Source organism: Phoxinus phoxinus, assembly GCF_949152265.1.
Source record: "Phoxinus phoxinus genome assembly, chromosome: 3".
NCBI classification, from domain to species: domain Eukaryota; kingdom Metazoa; phylum Chordata; class Actinopteri; order Cypriniformes; family Leuciscidae; genus Phoxinus; species Phoxinus phoxinus.
The window spans coordinates 11,937,881-11,955,025 of record NC_136878.1 but is presented as its reverse complement, the minus strand read 5'-3'; the positions used below and the strand labels follow the sequence as shown (position 1 = coordinate 11,955,025).

General features: G+C 36.0%; 2 protein-coding genes across 3 annotated transcripts; both read left to right on the top strand.

Annotated features, from left to right (window-relative positions):
* Positions 1-170: 170 nt before the first annotated feature.
* Positions 171-8,225, top strand: usp30 (ubiquitin specific peptidase 30). Of its 2 annotated transcripts, XM_079607747.1 has the most exons (14): positions 171-185; positions 272-420; positions 1,092-1,201; positions 2,140-2,322; positions 2,418-2,521; positions 4,050-4,148; positions 4,251-4,296; positions 4,413-4,507; positions 4,658-4,717; positions 4,874-4,960; positions 5,056-5,136; positions 5,593-5,815; positions 6,505-6,607; positions 6,698-8,225. In XM_079607747.1, the coding sequence occupies exons 2-14, from the start codon at positions 350-352 to the stop codon at positions 6,942-6,944; spliced, it is 1,509 nt and encodes a 502-aa protein (XP_079463873.1). In that variant the 5' UTR covers positions 171-185; positions 272-349; the 3' UTR covers positions 6,945-8,225. The 2 variants fall into 2 exon arrangements, with proteins under 2 accessions (XP_079463873.1, XP_079463872.1); XM_079607746.1 differs by lacking the exon at positions 171-185 and having other exon boundaries at positions 259-420.
* Positions 8,226-8,356: 131 nt separating this feature from the next.
* pxmp2 (peroxisomal membrane protein 2) lies at positions 8,357-15,378 on the top strand. Its single transcript, XM_079607762.1, has 5 exons — positions 8,357-8,495; positions 9,337-9,459; positions 9,624-9,786; positions 14,754-14,873; positions 14,961-15,378. The coding sequence occupies exons 1-5, from the start codon at positions 8,386-8,388 to the stop codon at positions 15,027-15,029; spliced, it is 585 nt and encodes a 194-aa protein (XP_079463888.1). The 5' UTR covers positions 8,357-8,385; the 3' UTR covers positions 15,030-15,378.
* Positions 15,379-17,145: the final 1,767 nt, after the last annotated feature.

The following is a 17,145-nucleotide window of genomic DNA, read 5'->3' as shown; positions in this document are numbered from 1 at the left end:
TGTAACATAAAATAATGGTGCTGATGATTTTTAGAGACCCCCACAGGTGTATGATTTCACTGCTTTCATGGGAGCTCATCCTCTCTCAGCTCAGCTCCCATAGATTTTCAATGCATTTTTGTATAAACAAACTCTCATTATAAATACAGCTTTCCCAGCCTTCCATCGTTTCCTCTTACGGCAGGGTCGGTCAATGCATTTTTGTATAAACAAGCTCTCATTATAAATACAGCTTTCCCAGCCTTCCATCATTTCCTCTTACGGCAGGCAGGGTCGGTCCTACTCCGCGGAAGGTCCGTCGAACAACAATGCGCAATGTTTAGTTCCGCACATGCGGGCGCAGTGAAATATGCCTTGGTGTAAACAGGGAGCTACAGACAAGCTTGTCCGAGAGTTCTTACGCACTGGATCTGCTGCAAGGTTTGAGTTTGTATGGAAACGTGTGACATGACGGCTAAATAATGAATCTGTGTAGCTCAACTAGACGCAGGAAAGGGCAGTAAAGTTGGTCCCAGCTGTTGCATTGGAGGCCAGCTAACATTCGTTTTTATTACTGTGTTTGTATTTCATTGATCATCACAGATGAATAAACATGCGAATCTGTCTTTTTTTTGCTTTTAGCTGGTTTAGACCCAGTAAACATAAGTGCTGTAATAAACGTGTTCGGATGGTTCCCCTCATAGCTTGATAGCCAGTAGTAGCTTATTCAAACTACTCCATCTTTCTTAACAATAGATGTGAAATGAACACTTATAGGTATTTAATGATTCAGAAAGCTTTAATTCAGTATGCAGCATGAGTCTGAGCACGAAGTATGGCTTTAAATGTTTTACTTCTCCCCATACCCCATATGTATGTACTAATGGCTTATGGGATTTTGCTAGAGAGCCAGACTTAATGCAAACACAGCTGTCAAGGTCAGAGGTAGCCTGCTTTCTGCCACAGGTGTCTTTCTGACATGTTTGTTTGTGATCAGTCTACATGTAAGGATCTGTAAATGTGCTCTTTAACTTTGTCACTTCATTTCAATCCCGTTGTCTATGCCGGATGCAACCAAATTTGAAAACACTTTTTTTCCCTTTATGTTTCAGAAACAAGATGATGAAAAACTGGGGTGTGATTGGTGGGATCGCTGCTGCCATGGCTGCTGGAGTGTATGTACTATGGGGGCCAATTTCAGACAGGAAGAAGAAGAGAAAAGGTTTGTTTTCTTTGTGGTTAAAAGTCTTCAAGGAAGTTAAAGTCAGTATGAATTGAAAATGTACAATATTTTATTTGATATTGCTGTGTTTATTACAAATGATTTATCCATGCAAATCAAATTTGTAAATTCATGTGCTTTAATAAAAAAAAATAAAAAAAAATTCAAACAACATCTCTTCACTGATGACGTGTACACAACCTGCCACTCACATGAGATTACAGTAATCAGCAAAAGACATGATCCAATCAACTCCTGATGGACAAAATCGTGTCCCGTCCTAAATTATTTCTTGTTTAAGTAGCTGTTTCACAGCAGTAGCAAATAAATCTAATCCCATTGGATAAAATCTAGGGCTTGATTTTAATCAATGGGATTTGATTGGATTGTTGCGGTTTGCTATTGCTGTGATCTCATGTGATTGACAAGTTGTCCTGCCCTCGCACCGGTCAACATGTCACAAAAGAAGAGAAGTCTCTGCAAGAGGGATGTAGTAAATAATTTATACCAAATACAGCAATATTTCATAAAAAAAAACAAGAATTGATTTCATGGTCACTTTAACCTTTATTATAAAATAGACAGTTCTGGTGCTGGATGTGTAAGGCAATACAGTGCCTTAAAAAAGGCAAATTAGTACATGTAAGGGACTATATCTTGTAGCATAAGGATGCCACTTCATGAATTTGTTTTTCACAAATTAAAATGTTTAGAAATATAAAGTAGTAACCATTTTATGAAAACAATGAGGCTCAATGCTCTGTTATTTTATGAATATAGTAATAGCTATAGGGGTTGCAGGCACTGCAGTGTGTTGTGAATGTATTCATTGCTTAAATTAATCATGTCTCTCACAGGTATGGTTACTGGCTTATTGAATTAAAATAAGAATAAGATGTATTATTATAATATTATGAAATGTATAATTTCTCTCACAGGTATGGTTCCTGGTCTGCTTAATCTGGGGAACACATGCTTTATGAACTCACTTCTCCAGGGCCTGGCAGCGTGTCCTTCCTTCATCAAATGGCTTGAAGACTTTACAAGTGAAAGCAGTGTCCATCCAGAGAGAACAGAGAGAGAGACTCAGCTGTCCAGATCTCTGATGCAGTTACTTAAAGGTTCTTTCCCATTCACTTCAGCGCACTTCAGCAAATGCACAAAATGTTAATCCACACTAAAAGAGCGATCTCTCCATTTTCCTTCCTTTATAAAGCCCTATCAAGTCATGAACCTGGAGAAGATAACGTATTAGATGCGGGAGGCCTTTTAGAAGCTCTCAGACTTTACAGATGGCACATCAGCTCTTTTGAGGAACAGGTAGGATGTTCTCAAAGAAAATCCAGTTGCATATTTTACAGGATTAGTTAACCTAAAAATGGAGGAATTCATTAAAGACCCCTTGTGGTGAAAATCAAGTATTTAATGTGTGTATGTGGAAATTCATCAGTCAACACCATTGCAGAGTATTTTCTCCTTAAAAATGCAGTGTACAAAAGACAGTCTCAAAAACATGGTTTAAAACCGCCCGTTTTCTGCCATCACAAACATGTAACTTCGGCTGCGTCCAAAAGTAATGAGTAATTACTTCAAGACCACTAAAAAAGTATGTTCTATAATATAATAATATAATATAATAATTCTATAATATAATAATCTGGGATGTGCTACATTCTACATGCTGTCGTTATCATGTGACCTACGGTGTCAGTTGCGTCGCTTCACTGCCATTCACAAGTTCTCTCCCGTGGCCTCATGGGATAGTAAAATCTCCATCGTATGCACACTGCAGAATCTAGTTGGAAAAAGTAGGTCATCCGGGTACTTATTGGCTTCTTTTTTTTTAGTACTGTGAATTCTGACGTACTACTGTTGTCACATACTGTTTTCACCCACTACATACTAGGGAAGTATGCAATACCAACGTCAACATGTGGGGCGGGGATTTTCTCCACTGACTTTCTATGATGTTCAAAGTGTTCAGATGCTGATTTTTAGAAAGCAGCTGTCGGAGTCTAATCTGGCGAACAGGAACATGGTTTGTGTAACATTAGCAACACATTAAGTGGATAACATAATCAAACCAAAGGCTAATCATTTTAATTACCATTATGTGGCTGACGTTGTAGAGAGCGATACAAAACGCATATATAATTAACTCTTTCTCTTCTAAATTAGTTTCTGGTTAAAACATATATGGCTTAATTAAACCAGTATTAAAGGATTAGTTCACTTTTAAAATGAAAATTCTGTCATCATGTACTCACCCTTAAGTTGTTTCAAACCTGTATGAATTTCTTTCCTCTGCTGAACACAAAGGAAGATATTTAGAAGAATGTCAGTAACCAGACAGTTTTTGGTTCCCATTGACTTCCATAGTAGGAAAAAAATATACTATGGAAGTCAATGGGAACCAAAAACTGTCTGGTTACTGACATTCTTCTAAATATCTTCCTTTGTGTTCAGCAGAGGAAAGAAATTCATACAGGTTTGAAACAACTTGAGGGTGAGTATATGATGACAGAATTTTCACTTTAAAAGTGAACTAATCCTTTAAACTTGCCATTGTGTAGTGTTTACAACAGTAAAGTTGACCGAGTGGATCAGGTAGTCCGAGCTTGTGCGATTGAGTGGAGGCGGGCACTAATCTGCATATTCATGGTTCTGCGTATACTAAATGAAGCAATGGTGTAGTTACATTTCAAGCTATTTTCAAGAGGACCAAAACGTTTAAATATGTCATTTTGATTATCAAAGATAAGTTTTGAGGTAAAAAATTATAGACTGCAGTGGAACTTTAACTTAAAAATGACAATATAAATGAGCATTTCTTGCCTTATCTCCACAGGATGCTCATGAGCTCTTTCATGTTCTCACATCATCATTAGAGGAGGAACGGGAACGCCAACCCAGAGTTGCTCACCTGTTCGACATGCAAACACTGGAGGTAAGCAAGAGCAGTCACCTCACCATTAATGCAATATTAGGGCTCAAAAATAAATGGATATCCCATAGACATTTCTTACCACCCTACTGTTGATGCTTTCAGAAATCTGTGGAGTCCAAAGAAAAAAATATCAGCTGCAGAAGTGGAGGTAAATGAAGACTTTCTTTTTTTAAACATTTAGACAATTAATTTTTTATTGCCTGAAATTAATTTATTTGTATTTTTTTTTTTTAGCATTTAGTAATTTATCTTTTTCATCTCCAGGCCCATTACATCCTATTCCAAGTTTATGGAGGACTCGGCACCCTTTTCATGGGCGGTTAACAAGTTATATGGCTTGCAAGCGCTGTGAGCAGCAGGTGACCTTTTTCATACTTTTTTTTCAAATTCAATAAACAATTGAAATCAATTAAATACATTTTTTAGATTTAGAATATTTAGAAATATTTTCGTCTACGGCATCTTATTGAAACAATAGAATTGTTAAACCTCTCCGTTTTTGTTTTCAGAGTCCTGTGCACTATGATTCTTTCGACAGCTTGTCTCTTTCAATCCCTTCAGTACAGTGGGTAATAAATGCAAACTTGTTCACTAATTCACAATTACATATATAGAAGGCAGAATAGCTTCCTTAAATATTTTGTCATCACTATATTCAAATATGACAGTATTACTCAACAAGCATCTTACAGACAAAAAGTATAGCTGGTGTATCATTCTTTCAGGGCCGACCTGTTACTTTGGACCAGTGTCTAAAGCATTTCATCTCGTCTGAAACCATCAAAGAAGTGGAGTGTGAAAACTGTACCAAGGTATCATATATGTTAAATTTAGCAGGACAAGTTGCTTTAGTACCATTGTACCTCATCATTAATTTGCTGAACTGATTCTCTCTGTCTCTTTGTAGCAACAGGCTGGAGAGCTTGTAAATGGAGAAGTCCTTGAGAGTCAGAGGACGACGTTTGTCAAACAGCTGAAACTTGGGAAGGTATACATGTTTGAATGAAATTCTCACATTTAGACTAACAGCTTTTCCTGAACTCTGACAGTTGACTTGTAAAAGATTAAACCAAGTTCACGCCAAGAAAGATAACTCTGATGATAATGTCCACACCAACTCACAAAATCATTCTGTTTATTCTAAGTGCACACTAGAGTTTTGTCGTCTGCCGCTTAAATGCTCGATGAATGGATTCTGATTGGCTGTCAATGTTTTTATTGTTCATCTGCTGGAAAAAAAATTGCTGTGAAAGTGATTCCAACTATATCGTTCCTCTGTGCTGTTTTCGTTATTGTTGTGGTGTGGATTCTGCTATTCTTTAAAGTTCGGAACAGTTTTAAAAATATGTATCATTCTAGTTACCGTCCTTGGTGTGAACAGGCCTTAACAGCGCTCTTAAATAATATCCTGTTGGTTTGTGTGTGTGTTTCTTTTCACGTTTAGTTGCCTCAGTGCCTCTGCATCCATTTGCAGAGACTGACATGGTCTAAAGAGGGCACTCCCATAAAGAGACAAGAGCATGTTCAGTTTACTGAGTATTTGTCTCTGGATCGATACAAACATTGCACTGCTGGTCATAACCTGCAGAGGACCAGCAGAACCAACAAACCCATATCTGCCAAAGCTGCCGGAGAACAAAAAGACAAAACCATTGCCAATGGTGTTGGTAAGAGATGTGAACTTTTCCGTTTGTTATCAACGTGATGTGATGCTGTCGTTTAGATCTGTAAATATGGGTTTACTCCAGATAAAAGTTTATCTGTGAAACCAATTAAATCTCATTGCAATCCTTTTGCTATTTATAATAATAATAATTATTATTATTGCTTTTTTATTATTAATAATACTATTGTTATTAATAATACTATTACCGTATTATTATTTATTCTATAGAATGTATACAAAATACAAAATAAAATGTCTTAAGATGAATTTTAAAGTTGTCTTTAATATGGATTTACTAATATAGATAGATGTATTAAAGCCAATCAAATATCCTTTCAATTTATAATAATAGCAGTAATGATGATTCTTATTTTTTTATTTATTATTAATACTAATACTATTCTATAGAATGTATACAAAATATAATTTTATTTTTGAGTGTCTTAAGATTAATTTCAACGCTGATGTTGTCTTGTCATTTAGATCTGTGAATATGGATTTACTCTGGTTTTTATAGATTAATTACTTTTTATCTAATCAAATATCCATGCATTTTTTGCTGTTTTTATAATAATAATAGTAACTATTATTATGAATTGTTATTATATATATTTTGCTACAGAATACATGTATAAATATATTTTTGAGTGTCTTCATTAAGATTAATTTCAATTTCTTTTGCTGATTCAGAACATTGCAACAACAATAAGCCACGGTCCAATGGAACCTTTCCCTCTGTCTTTCTACACTCACCAGGACTGAGCTCACAACTCAACCTCACTTACGACTACAGGTAGATGCATGCATGCTATTATAAAGAGAACCAGAAAATGTACTTTGAACTCTTTTTTTTTTTTCATACTACCTTAACTTTTTCTCCCAGCCCCTCAGAGTACCTCTTCCGCTTAACAGCTGTGCTGGTTCACCATGGTGACATGCACTCGGGACATTTTATCACTTACCGCCGCTGTCCTGCTGCTCCCCGTGAGACTTCTCCTTTTAGCTCCCAGTGGCTCTGGGTTTCTGATGATTCTGTGAGGAAAGCCAGCCTTCAGGAGGCGCTCTCCTCCAGCGCATACCTGCTCTTTTACGAACGAGTGCGAAGGCACGGTCTGAGGGTAGAAGAGTAACATCTCAGCTGACTTCAGGGTTACTTATTCTTAGTTTAAATCTAGAATGTTAACCCTCCGTTTCAGGCCGTGCTACCATGGCCAAGTGCAATCGTGCATCCCTGTGCATGCAGTTTGCATGCATGTTGTTTTTGACCTCTCTTTGTGAGAAAGAGAGAGGGAAGACGAGGGTTCTGTGTATCATAGTTTCCACCTAATCTTGCTCGGTATCTACGGCGGTTGTTTGATTAGTAAACTCCTAATTCATTATCTGAGCATAGGAATGATGCCAGTCATGATTATTAGTTGCCACTGGTATGGGATTCACATTGAGACTTGACAAGGAAAACTACGTTTCATGATGTTTTGTTGAAAATTGACCCAGAATTGTTGCCTTCCTCATTAAGCTAATGATTTGTTAGAGAGAATTTTTACATGGTTTCTCATGCAGTTTTTTTTTTTTTATATATGTAATTAGCGATGATGTGTCTTTTGTCAATGAATTACCCATTGTTAATGATGTTTATGCAATTCACATATAACTGTCTTTTGTAACATGAAAACCCCAAAAACTAGCAGATTTGTTTCACGTTTTGGAGTTAAAGAACACAAAACCATGGGATGGATCCTCATCAGGTGTTTAGTGTCTACATGTAGATCAATTTTTCTATAAATCCTCCTTTTTGTTTTGTTATACGATTGACATATCCTGTCATTTTAACTTTAGTGAATGCTTAGATGGGAAATTTAGCTGGAATGTTCCAGGTCCTGAGTATTTACCACAGATTTTCAAATGACATAAATATTAGTCTACGTCCATTTCCAGTGTTATGTAAACTCCTTGTTATACGTTGATTGTAAATTATGCTATTTGCACAAACAATTGTATATTTTTATTGTATTGGTGTGTATGATTGTGTGGGTGAACATTTTTTCACATATAAATTAAATTAATTCCGCAATAGTAATATATTTCTTTTAACCGGTTTCCACTTCTTTACATGTTTTAAATCGCATAACTAAAAACCTTTGAAGTTTTTCTGGTCTTAAAATGGTCTTATCTTTGCAAATGAAAGCTATGCTAGAGGGGAAGAGTTGGGATGTGGTGGACGAGTCATTTAAAAAAAAAAGTTTTTCTTTCTGTGTTTTTTTTTGTTTTGTTTTTTTCTTTATTTAAAAATGTAATTAATATTCTGCCTAATATCTTCGCTTGTGATAAGTCATACAGGTTTGACCGAATGTTCTATCCCTTTAATAAAAATAGATATATCTCTCAGCACGTGGACTTTAGGGCGTGGTCAAATAGAAGTAAACCAATAGGATTGCACAGAGCCCTTCTGTTCTATGACGTCCACGCACGCTACGTTCGACCCTCTTCATCAAGGATTTGCACTTTGTTAAGAAAACATTGGTTTCTGATGACCCAAGTGCACATACGTTGTACCAGTAAAATAAACTGACGATGCCAACGCAAAGTGTACTTGTCCGAGATCCCTCTTTTCTGGCGAGGGTACTGCAGCAATACTTGAGTTTGTTAAAGAAATATCCAATCATCACCAAATCGGTTACGAGGTCAGTTTAACGTTACATTGTTAAAGCTAGTTGGCTAGCTAACGTTACTAATATTATCGTGCATGCTGACAGCAAAGTTTGCATTATCGTATCTTTATCTTAGTTACCACTAACAATCAATATACATTCAAACATTACACACTGATCATATAATAAAAACAATACTCGATCTACATTGACGAATTCTGTACAAAAAGTTCAAGTTGTTTATTTATTTTGCTCAAAACAGTACAACATACATAGGCATATTATCAGTCGTTTACTTTTTGTTATTTCATAAAATTCGTAGAAGTAGTTTTTTCTTGTTAGTCTCGGAATTTCTTTTTAGTACTAATAATGATAGAATCACTGTAGTTACATTTCTTCTGGTTGGTAAATTTACACCTACTGTATGAAGATGAAATGTCCCTAATATTAAATTATTATACTTAATACTTAACCATATATTAATACAGAATCATGAATATAATTAAAATAATAATAATCTATACATTTCTTATAGTTATTATTCATATAACAATAGGGAAATGTGAGGTCAGTTTTATTTTATATAACATATTTTTAAAACAAGTTAAGCACTAAACACTAAGCAAAACAAAACTTTAATTAAATAACCAAAAACTTTGTAGGAAAATATCCGTTTACTTTATCCATTACTGTTTTTTTGTAAGCTTATGCCCTGAGAGACTTTGCAATAAGTCTTTTTCCATTGGTTGTTTGGAGGGTGGGGCAATTAAGTCCTGTCAAAAGTAACCAAACTCAAAAAGACAAGTGCCTTCTTCATTAGATGCAAGACCATTTGGGTACAATGATACAATGGTTGTGTTGTCCTTTCTTACAGTGGGATTCTATCTGCTTTGGGAAATCTTCTGTCTCAAGCTTTGGAGTACAGGAAGCAGAGCAAAGAAAATAGCCCAAAAAAGAAAATCAACATTCTGGGACCTGTACACTTTGCAATTTATGGGTAAAATGATTTTTTTTTTTTTAATGAGTTAAATAATTTTATTTGATTACATACACGTCGCAATACACATTAAGTCGTTTCACAAAAGGATTAAATATTTCATATCAGAACTGTTATACGATGAGTTATAAATGTTTAAAAATGTCTCTCTGATTTTTTTTCAGCATTTTTTTCACAGGTCCACTCAGTCATTACTTCTACCATCTCCTGGAGGTGCTTTTGCCAACCACTGTCCCATACTGCCTGATCAAGCGCCTTCTGCTGGAGCGTCTCATATTCGCCCCGGCTTTCCTCTTGCTCTTCTATGTGGTTATGAATGCTTTGGAGGTAATGTTTCATAACTGAACTTCTTTGTGACATTAATCAAAGTTTCTACTTCATTGGACAGAAAATATGTTTTCTGTGTGCTTTTTCGGATATTACCTTTCATGTAGTGTGTAATATAGCGGTTTGTGAATGTAAAAGGTCTGCAAAGTTCAAAGATCAAAGTGCATGACAAATGGAGTTATTGTCTCTGAAAAGAGAGAACCGATTCTGTACTGCCTATATGTAGTTTTGTAACAAATTTGCCTAAGTCCAGCCTTGATCTTCATTGGCTCCCTGCGAACAACGTCTACTTTGACCCTCCAAACAGTGTAGTTGTAGTTGAGGCCTGAAAGAGTTTAGTTTGTGTCGTCGAGAAGACGTTGTTTTCTGCGCTGCGGAAGCAAATCCACTTTGCGTGCACTTCCAAAGGATGAGGATGTGAAGAGTCAGTAAAACCAACAACGTTGTTACTGTTTGCTTCACTATAAGTGCTGAGGAAGCCTCCAAAGATGAAATTCAGATATGTTAATGGAAGTTTAGTTTCTGACACATGCTCTAAGCGGTGGACCAATCATAACATCTGACCAATCAGGCAGAGTAGGCTTTCTGAAAGGAGGGGTTTAGAGAGATCGAATCTTTTATCGAACCGTTTCAGAAAAAAGTTTTTGACCTTGAATGCATGTTAAACTATTGTAGCATAATAGGGGCACTTTAAATACTTCACAACAATGTGTTTTAGGACATGTTTCTGCATTTGTTTACACTTTTCTGGACATACCTCTATATGCAACTTTGTTGTTGTTACTGTTGTTGACGCATTGTTTTACCATTTAATGAGAAGTTGGTAGTAATTATGGTAAGATAGGTGGAGTATGGATGAAGCAATCATGTGATTGTCATAATGTTGTGGAGTGGAAGGCAACAGGACTGGTTGTCACTCATCGATCACGCAGCTGATCTTATGCATAGATCTTATGTGAGGTGTCCTTCATGATGCTCAACTTTGACCAGAATATAGAGTATAGCTGCTGGTCAATGAACTTTATCTGTTTGCTGATCTACAGTGTTCAGTCTCTCAGCTCACGAGGTAGTTCTGATTAGTGTTGTTGACAGAGGCTTTGATTTCTCTGTGAATCTACATAAGGCCCGAGAATGTCTAATAAAACTTCCACTCTCAGTAAACTGCCGGCTTCTGAATTGGTTGCAGTTCCACTCTGGTTCCATATGAGGGCGCTCACAGGACGAGTGCAGAAGGAATGGAGCTCTATGGAGCTGTACCCATAGACATATAATAAAGACTAGATGTGTCGTCCGCGCTGCTGGCCAATGGAGGTCAACGTCCGCACCTGGCGGCCATCTTGTCACAGTCAGCTCGCTCACTCGTAACATTGTTTTAATGGTGCATGTATTTTTTAAATAACCATAACTTGCTCAATTTTCTACCGATTTTCAAACAGGTTGTTTTGTTATAAACGTCAGAGATGTATTTATGACACTGCATTCTTATGAATAATTATAATATTATATGTTTCAACATGTGAAAGCATCCAGTAAGAAACCAAACCGTTTGTAAATCCGTCAAGATTTCAGCGAGATAAGAGTATTTGTGTTCGTGCAGATCACTCACCTTACATCAGGTACCACAGAGCCCGCCAGAAAGCTTGCCTGTGACAAGATGGCCACCGGGTGATGACGTTAGAGACTCCGCCATAAGACATCTAGCCTTTATTATGTATATCTATGGCTGTACCCCTCAAAATCCACTTTTCTCAGGATATAATTTTTTGTCTAGTAATTTGAATGTTGTATTCGAAAGGAGATGCAAAGAAACACATTGCTGGGTGTTAGATTTTTTTGAGTCACTTATTTGCTTTAAAAGTCTTTTAAAATGTCAATAACGTCATATACATCGTACGACCAGAGATACTGCTTTATGTCAATCCTTCAGTCACTTTGGTGCTTTCGCACTCTGCACTTTCTTTTCTCTCGAGGCATCGACAACACCGCTGACACAGGTAAATACACGTGCTAGAAGAGTTTTTGTTTTGTTGTTTTAAAAGACCACGCCGAAAATACACACACATTCTGGTCCCGCTTCGGATGCCACGATGCCATCAAGCGGTATCTCTGGTCGTAACCAGTCCTTCACTGACCAATCAGCGTTCATTAGCAGAATGCTAGCGTGTTATGGGCAACAACAACTCAACCTGTAAGAAATCGAAAGGACATAAGTACTCGTTCATTCAACTTTCGACCTATAACCCATGTTGAACTTGCAAAACCTACAATCAAATCTGAGATTTCTCAACGGCAATCGGGTGAAAGAGACAAATTTAGCCGTCTAGCTCCATACACGGGTTTCTGTGCAACGTCATCACGTAGATGCGCGCGCATCTAAGAGGCAGAAAGCAACAGTCTTTACGGCTATATCTAGCAGAAGCAGAGATGACGCGGAGCTGTTGTGCTGTAAACTAACCTAAATACATAGGGTATGTCAGGTTTTTATGATTCGCAAACTTAGTTGGACAATTTCATACTAGTCAACTAACTAACTTTTTACATAATGTTATATTAATATGCAAATGAAACACAAGCAAACAGATTCAACTCTGAAATTGCAGTTTATTATTGAGTCAACAAGAATTTACAAACAATGCGAAATCTACGTTAATTACAATGTTCTTTTACAGAACTCGGCATAACATATAGCGGTCTTGCCTCTTGGATGCGCGCGCATCCGGTATTGTTTGTATACAAGAAACCTGTGTATAGACTCCCATTCATTTTGCACTCGGGCGATCGCCCCCAGTGGAACTCTGGTGGAACTACAACCAAAATTCGGTACAATAGGACTGTACAAAGTACAACATTGATTCATTTTTTGAATGATAGAATGCCACTGTAAGAAAGGATAAAACAACCATTGTATCATTGTACCCAAATGGTCTTGCATCTAATGAAGAAGGCACTTGTCTTTTTGAGTTTGGTTACTTTTGACAGGACTTAATTGCCCCACCCTCCAAACAACCAATGGAAAAAGACTTATTGCAAAGTCCCTCAGGGCATAAGCATACAAAAAAACAGTAATGGATAAATTAAATGGATATTTTCCTACAAAGTTTTTGTTTATTTAATTCAAGTTTTTTTTTTTTTTTTTTTTTTTTTTTTTAGTTTAAAGAGATTACATTTTTCGAAAGAGCTGCCAGTGTCGCACCACCTGATATGTCTGCACTAATTACAATTGACATCTAACTATCATATTGTAATACTGAACTTTTTTCCCTGTTTTACCTTAGATTTACTGAGTCAAGACACCATTTAACAAATAAAAGGCTAATAGAGAATAAAGAGTACAAAAACAAATCAAAACTGTTAAATTAATGTCTGAATGAAGAGGCATTAGGGAAGAATGCTCGTTTGCATTTGGAAACTCGTATCTTCCTTGAAACAAAGTAGCTTTTCATGTCTCAACAGGTGTCAATGTCCATTTATATTTTTTTATCAATCTGACTGTCCTTCAAGGTTACAGAGCGCTGAAGCTGTATCTTGTACAATTAACAAACACACACACACACACCCAGAGACATGCACAAGCAAGAGAACACAGAAAACAGAAGTTATTATTAAGCATATGCAGATAAACACAAGTTAAAATAAATCTATAAAAGTTAGGGTTAGAGTGATTACGTTTACTACGGAAGCTTGTTTCCGCCACAGAATAAAAAATAGAATAAGTAATTGCGACTTTATCTCTCACAATTCAGACTTTTTTTCTTGTAGTTGCGAGTTTATATCTTACCATTCTAATAAAAAAAAAATTCAGTGATTATTCAGTGACTTTCTGTTTCCATACTTCAGAAAAGCTGTGAGCATGACAGGCCATAAACATGACGCAGGGCACAAACATCTGGGTGTGTTCAGGGCTTTAATAAACATGCACGAGAATTACGTCTTAGAGAAATTTTGGACATTGAACCAACTTCAAATAGTGTACAGTACAGCATGGCCAGATCTTTGTTCCTTAATGCTTTTATTATTATTTAACATTTGTGTAATATGCATTAGCCTAAATATGCAATTATATGATGTAATTTCCTTTGTTGCCACAAAGTGTTGTGAAGTGCAGTGCAGTTTACTTGTGGATATTCAACATCACGAGAATGTGTTTCGTTGACAGCTATTTACACAACCTTCATTTTCTATTCTGCTCATGATGAGTGAATCATTGGAGAGATATGGGATTTCCCATTGTCATGTGACGAGGGAAACCCAGGTAAGCCGAAACATGCCAATAAAGCAACCCCGCCCAGTCCCAAAGTGCACAACAGCGTGCCAATCTATTTTAATCACTTCCCATTTATTTTGTAATTGTTATGTATGGTTTCTGGAGACATGTCATCTGTTTTTTCTAAATAGATAGGCAATGATATGACAATGAAAAATATACTTTAACTTTGTTCAGATGTAACAATTCTTTCATGCAATTCCAAGAATGTCTTCCTTAATATTCTACATTCAGAATTCTACCATAGAATACAAAATAAAATAAGTAATTGCGACTTTATATCTCACAATTCTGACGTTTATATATTACCGTTCTAATAAACAAAAGTCAGAATTGCGAGATATAAATGTGCAATTCTGACTTTTGTCCTGTAATTGCAAGTTTATACCTCGCAGTTCTGATGTTATTTCTCACAATTTTGAGTTTATATCTTATATCTTGAGTTTAAAACAGTCAGAATTGCGAGTTTATATCTTACAAAAAAGATTCTAAAGATTTTTATATCTCTGAGAAAAAAAGTCAGAATTTTGAGATAAAAAGTGTTTATTTTTTTATTCTGTTGCGGAAATAAGCTTTCATTTTACAGCTACTATAATGTGCACTAAACTTATTTGATCTTATATTTCTAATGGATGAGATATGCTGTTTACGGTGGCACAACATTCTTGTGATCCTGAAAATAATGAAAATGAGATTTTTGCAGGGCAAGACAATCACAGATGTTCAAAAGAAAATTAAAACAAGTTACTGGCCCGCAATGAAGATGAACTGGAAGGTTTGGACCCCGTTTCAGTTTATCAACATCAACTATATACCTGTACAGGTAAGCACAAGAGCATGACACCATTTCTTCTCTTTCAGATTGATCTCCGATTCATTATCTCTTTCGTTTCCTTTACTCTTGTCACAGTTTCGAGTGCTGTTTGCCAACCTGGTTGCCCTGTTCTGGTATGCCTATCTAGCCTCTGTTAGGAAATGAAACCACAAAACCAGTTACAGTGAGGCTATGTCAGTTTAGGATGAATCCAGTTTGTGCCTTTAAAGGACTAATGTGTAGCACTGTTTTAAATATGTTCCAGAATAACTGACAGGAAATATTGGTCGGCCTCTGTAAAATAACTGTAATGTAGATCAATATTGATATTGTACTGCTTCCATTGACTGTTATTGAATTATTGCCCTGAAATTAATATTTTTTAGAAAATATCTGTCGCAAGATTTATTATGCTCATACTGTGTCTTTCTGCTTGTGAAGGCACTGACGATGATGTCTGCATTTTGGATTGTGTTGTATTTGATTAATAAAAAAAAACATTGATTACAAACTTACATTTTAGCATTTGCTATTACTATTATCTTCACTCTTTAACAGAGTTTATTCTAAGATTTACATAAATAGCAGTGACCTTGCTAATATGTTTTGTATACTTGTATAGCCCTGATAAAATGCAGACAATGACATTTTGTTTAAAATAATTTCCAGCGCACCCTCACCAAATATTTTAATTTACTCAATATTATGATTTAAAGGTTCAATACTGTATGCCAGTGTTTTAAAGAAGGTGGGTTATATTGTTGTGTTTAGAAAAATGTCAAAAGCCCATTTTGAACGGCATTTATAAACAAAGTTGCCTCACTCTCAAACACACTATTAGTTTGTGATTGTTTTGAAACTCGCCCCCCCCAACACTGAGTTTCCTTTTCAGTGATTATTCAGCGACTTTCTGTTTCCATACTTCAGAAAAGCTGTGAGCATGACAGGCCATAAACATGACGCAGGGCACAAATATCTGTGTGTGTTCAGGGCTTTAATAAACATGCACGAGAAATACGTCATAGTGGAATTTTGTACATTGAACCAAATTCAAATAGTGTACAGTACAGCATGGCCAGATCTGTGTTCCTTAATGCTTTTATTATTATTTAACATTTGTGTAATATGCATAGCTTAAAAATTATACGATGTAATTTCCTTGATCAAATAATGCTAATGTTGACTTCATTTGTTGCCACAAAGTGTTGTCAAGTGCAGTGCAGTTTAGTTGTGGATATTCAACATCACAAAAATGTGTTTCGTTGACGGCTATTTACACAACCTTCTTTTTCCATTCTGCTCATGATGAGTGAATCATTGGAAAGATATGGGATTTCCCATTGTCATGTGACACGGGAAACCCATCAGGTAAGCAGAAACATGCCAATAAAGCAACCCCGCCCAGTCCCAGTGTGCACAACATCCTGCCAATCTATTTTAATCACTTCCCATTTATCATTTGTCTTATATTTATGTATGGTTTTTGGAGACATTTACTAAAAAGAAAGGCAATGATATGACAATGAAAAATATACTTTAACTTTGTTCAGTAACTTTGTTATTTTATGCAATTCCAAGAATATCTTCCTTAATATTCCACATTCTTGGGTGTAAACATCTTATGATGTGCCTGGCATTGTAATCTTTGCAGTATTTGTTTTAAATGCAGCCTAGGGGAGTCGAGTGGGGTTGATTGGCACACTTTTCACATGTCATATTTCTCAGTTATGCTGTATGTTAAAATAGTCTAACCAGTGACAACTGAAAGGTTAAGATCTCAGCTAATCAACAGATACATTTAATGTTCACAAAGGATTCCTAATTTTATTTGATCATTAAAGTCATGTTGTGCACTTGTGCCAACCAGCCCCAGTGTGGGGGTTAGTTGGCACATGCAATGGGGTTAGTTGGCACAGATGCTATATTTACAAAGAATGAGGTGACAAATATATATGGACTTGAGCATTTCATTCAAACCAGAAGCAGAAAAATATTCAACAGAAATTCTGCCCTTTTTTAACCAAATTATTAACCAAACCAAAAACAAATACAGTTTGTATAGTATATGTATGTATGTATGTGACCAAACTTGAAGCCAAACTTCCCCAGGTTGGCTATTCTCTTAAGACTCTAAACGCTTCAGACAGTTAATATATTTACAAATATACAACATAATAGTATTATTATAATATGTGTAAATATATATATATATATTATATTAAATTACATTACAGTGCTTGCTTAGCATAAGTGAACACTCATGCTAAAGTTGAAAAGTCCT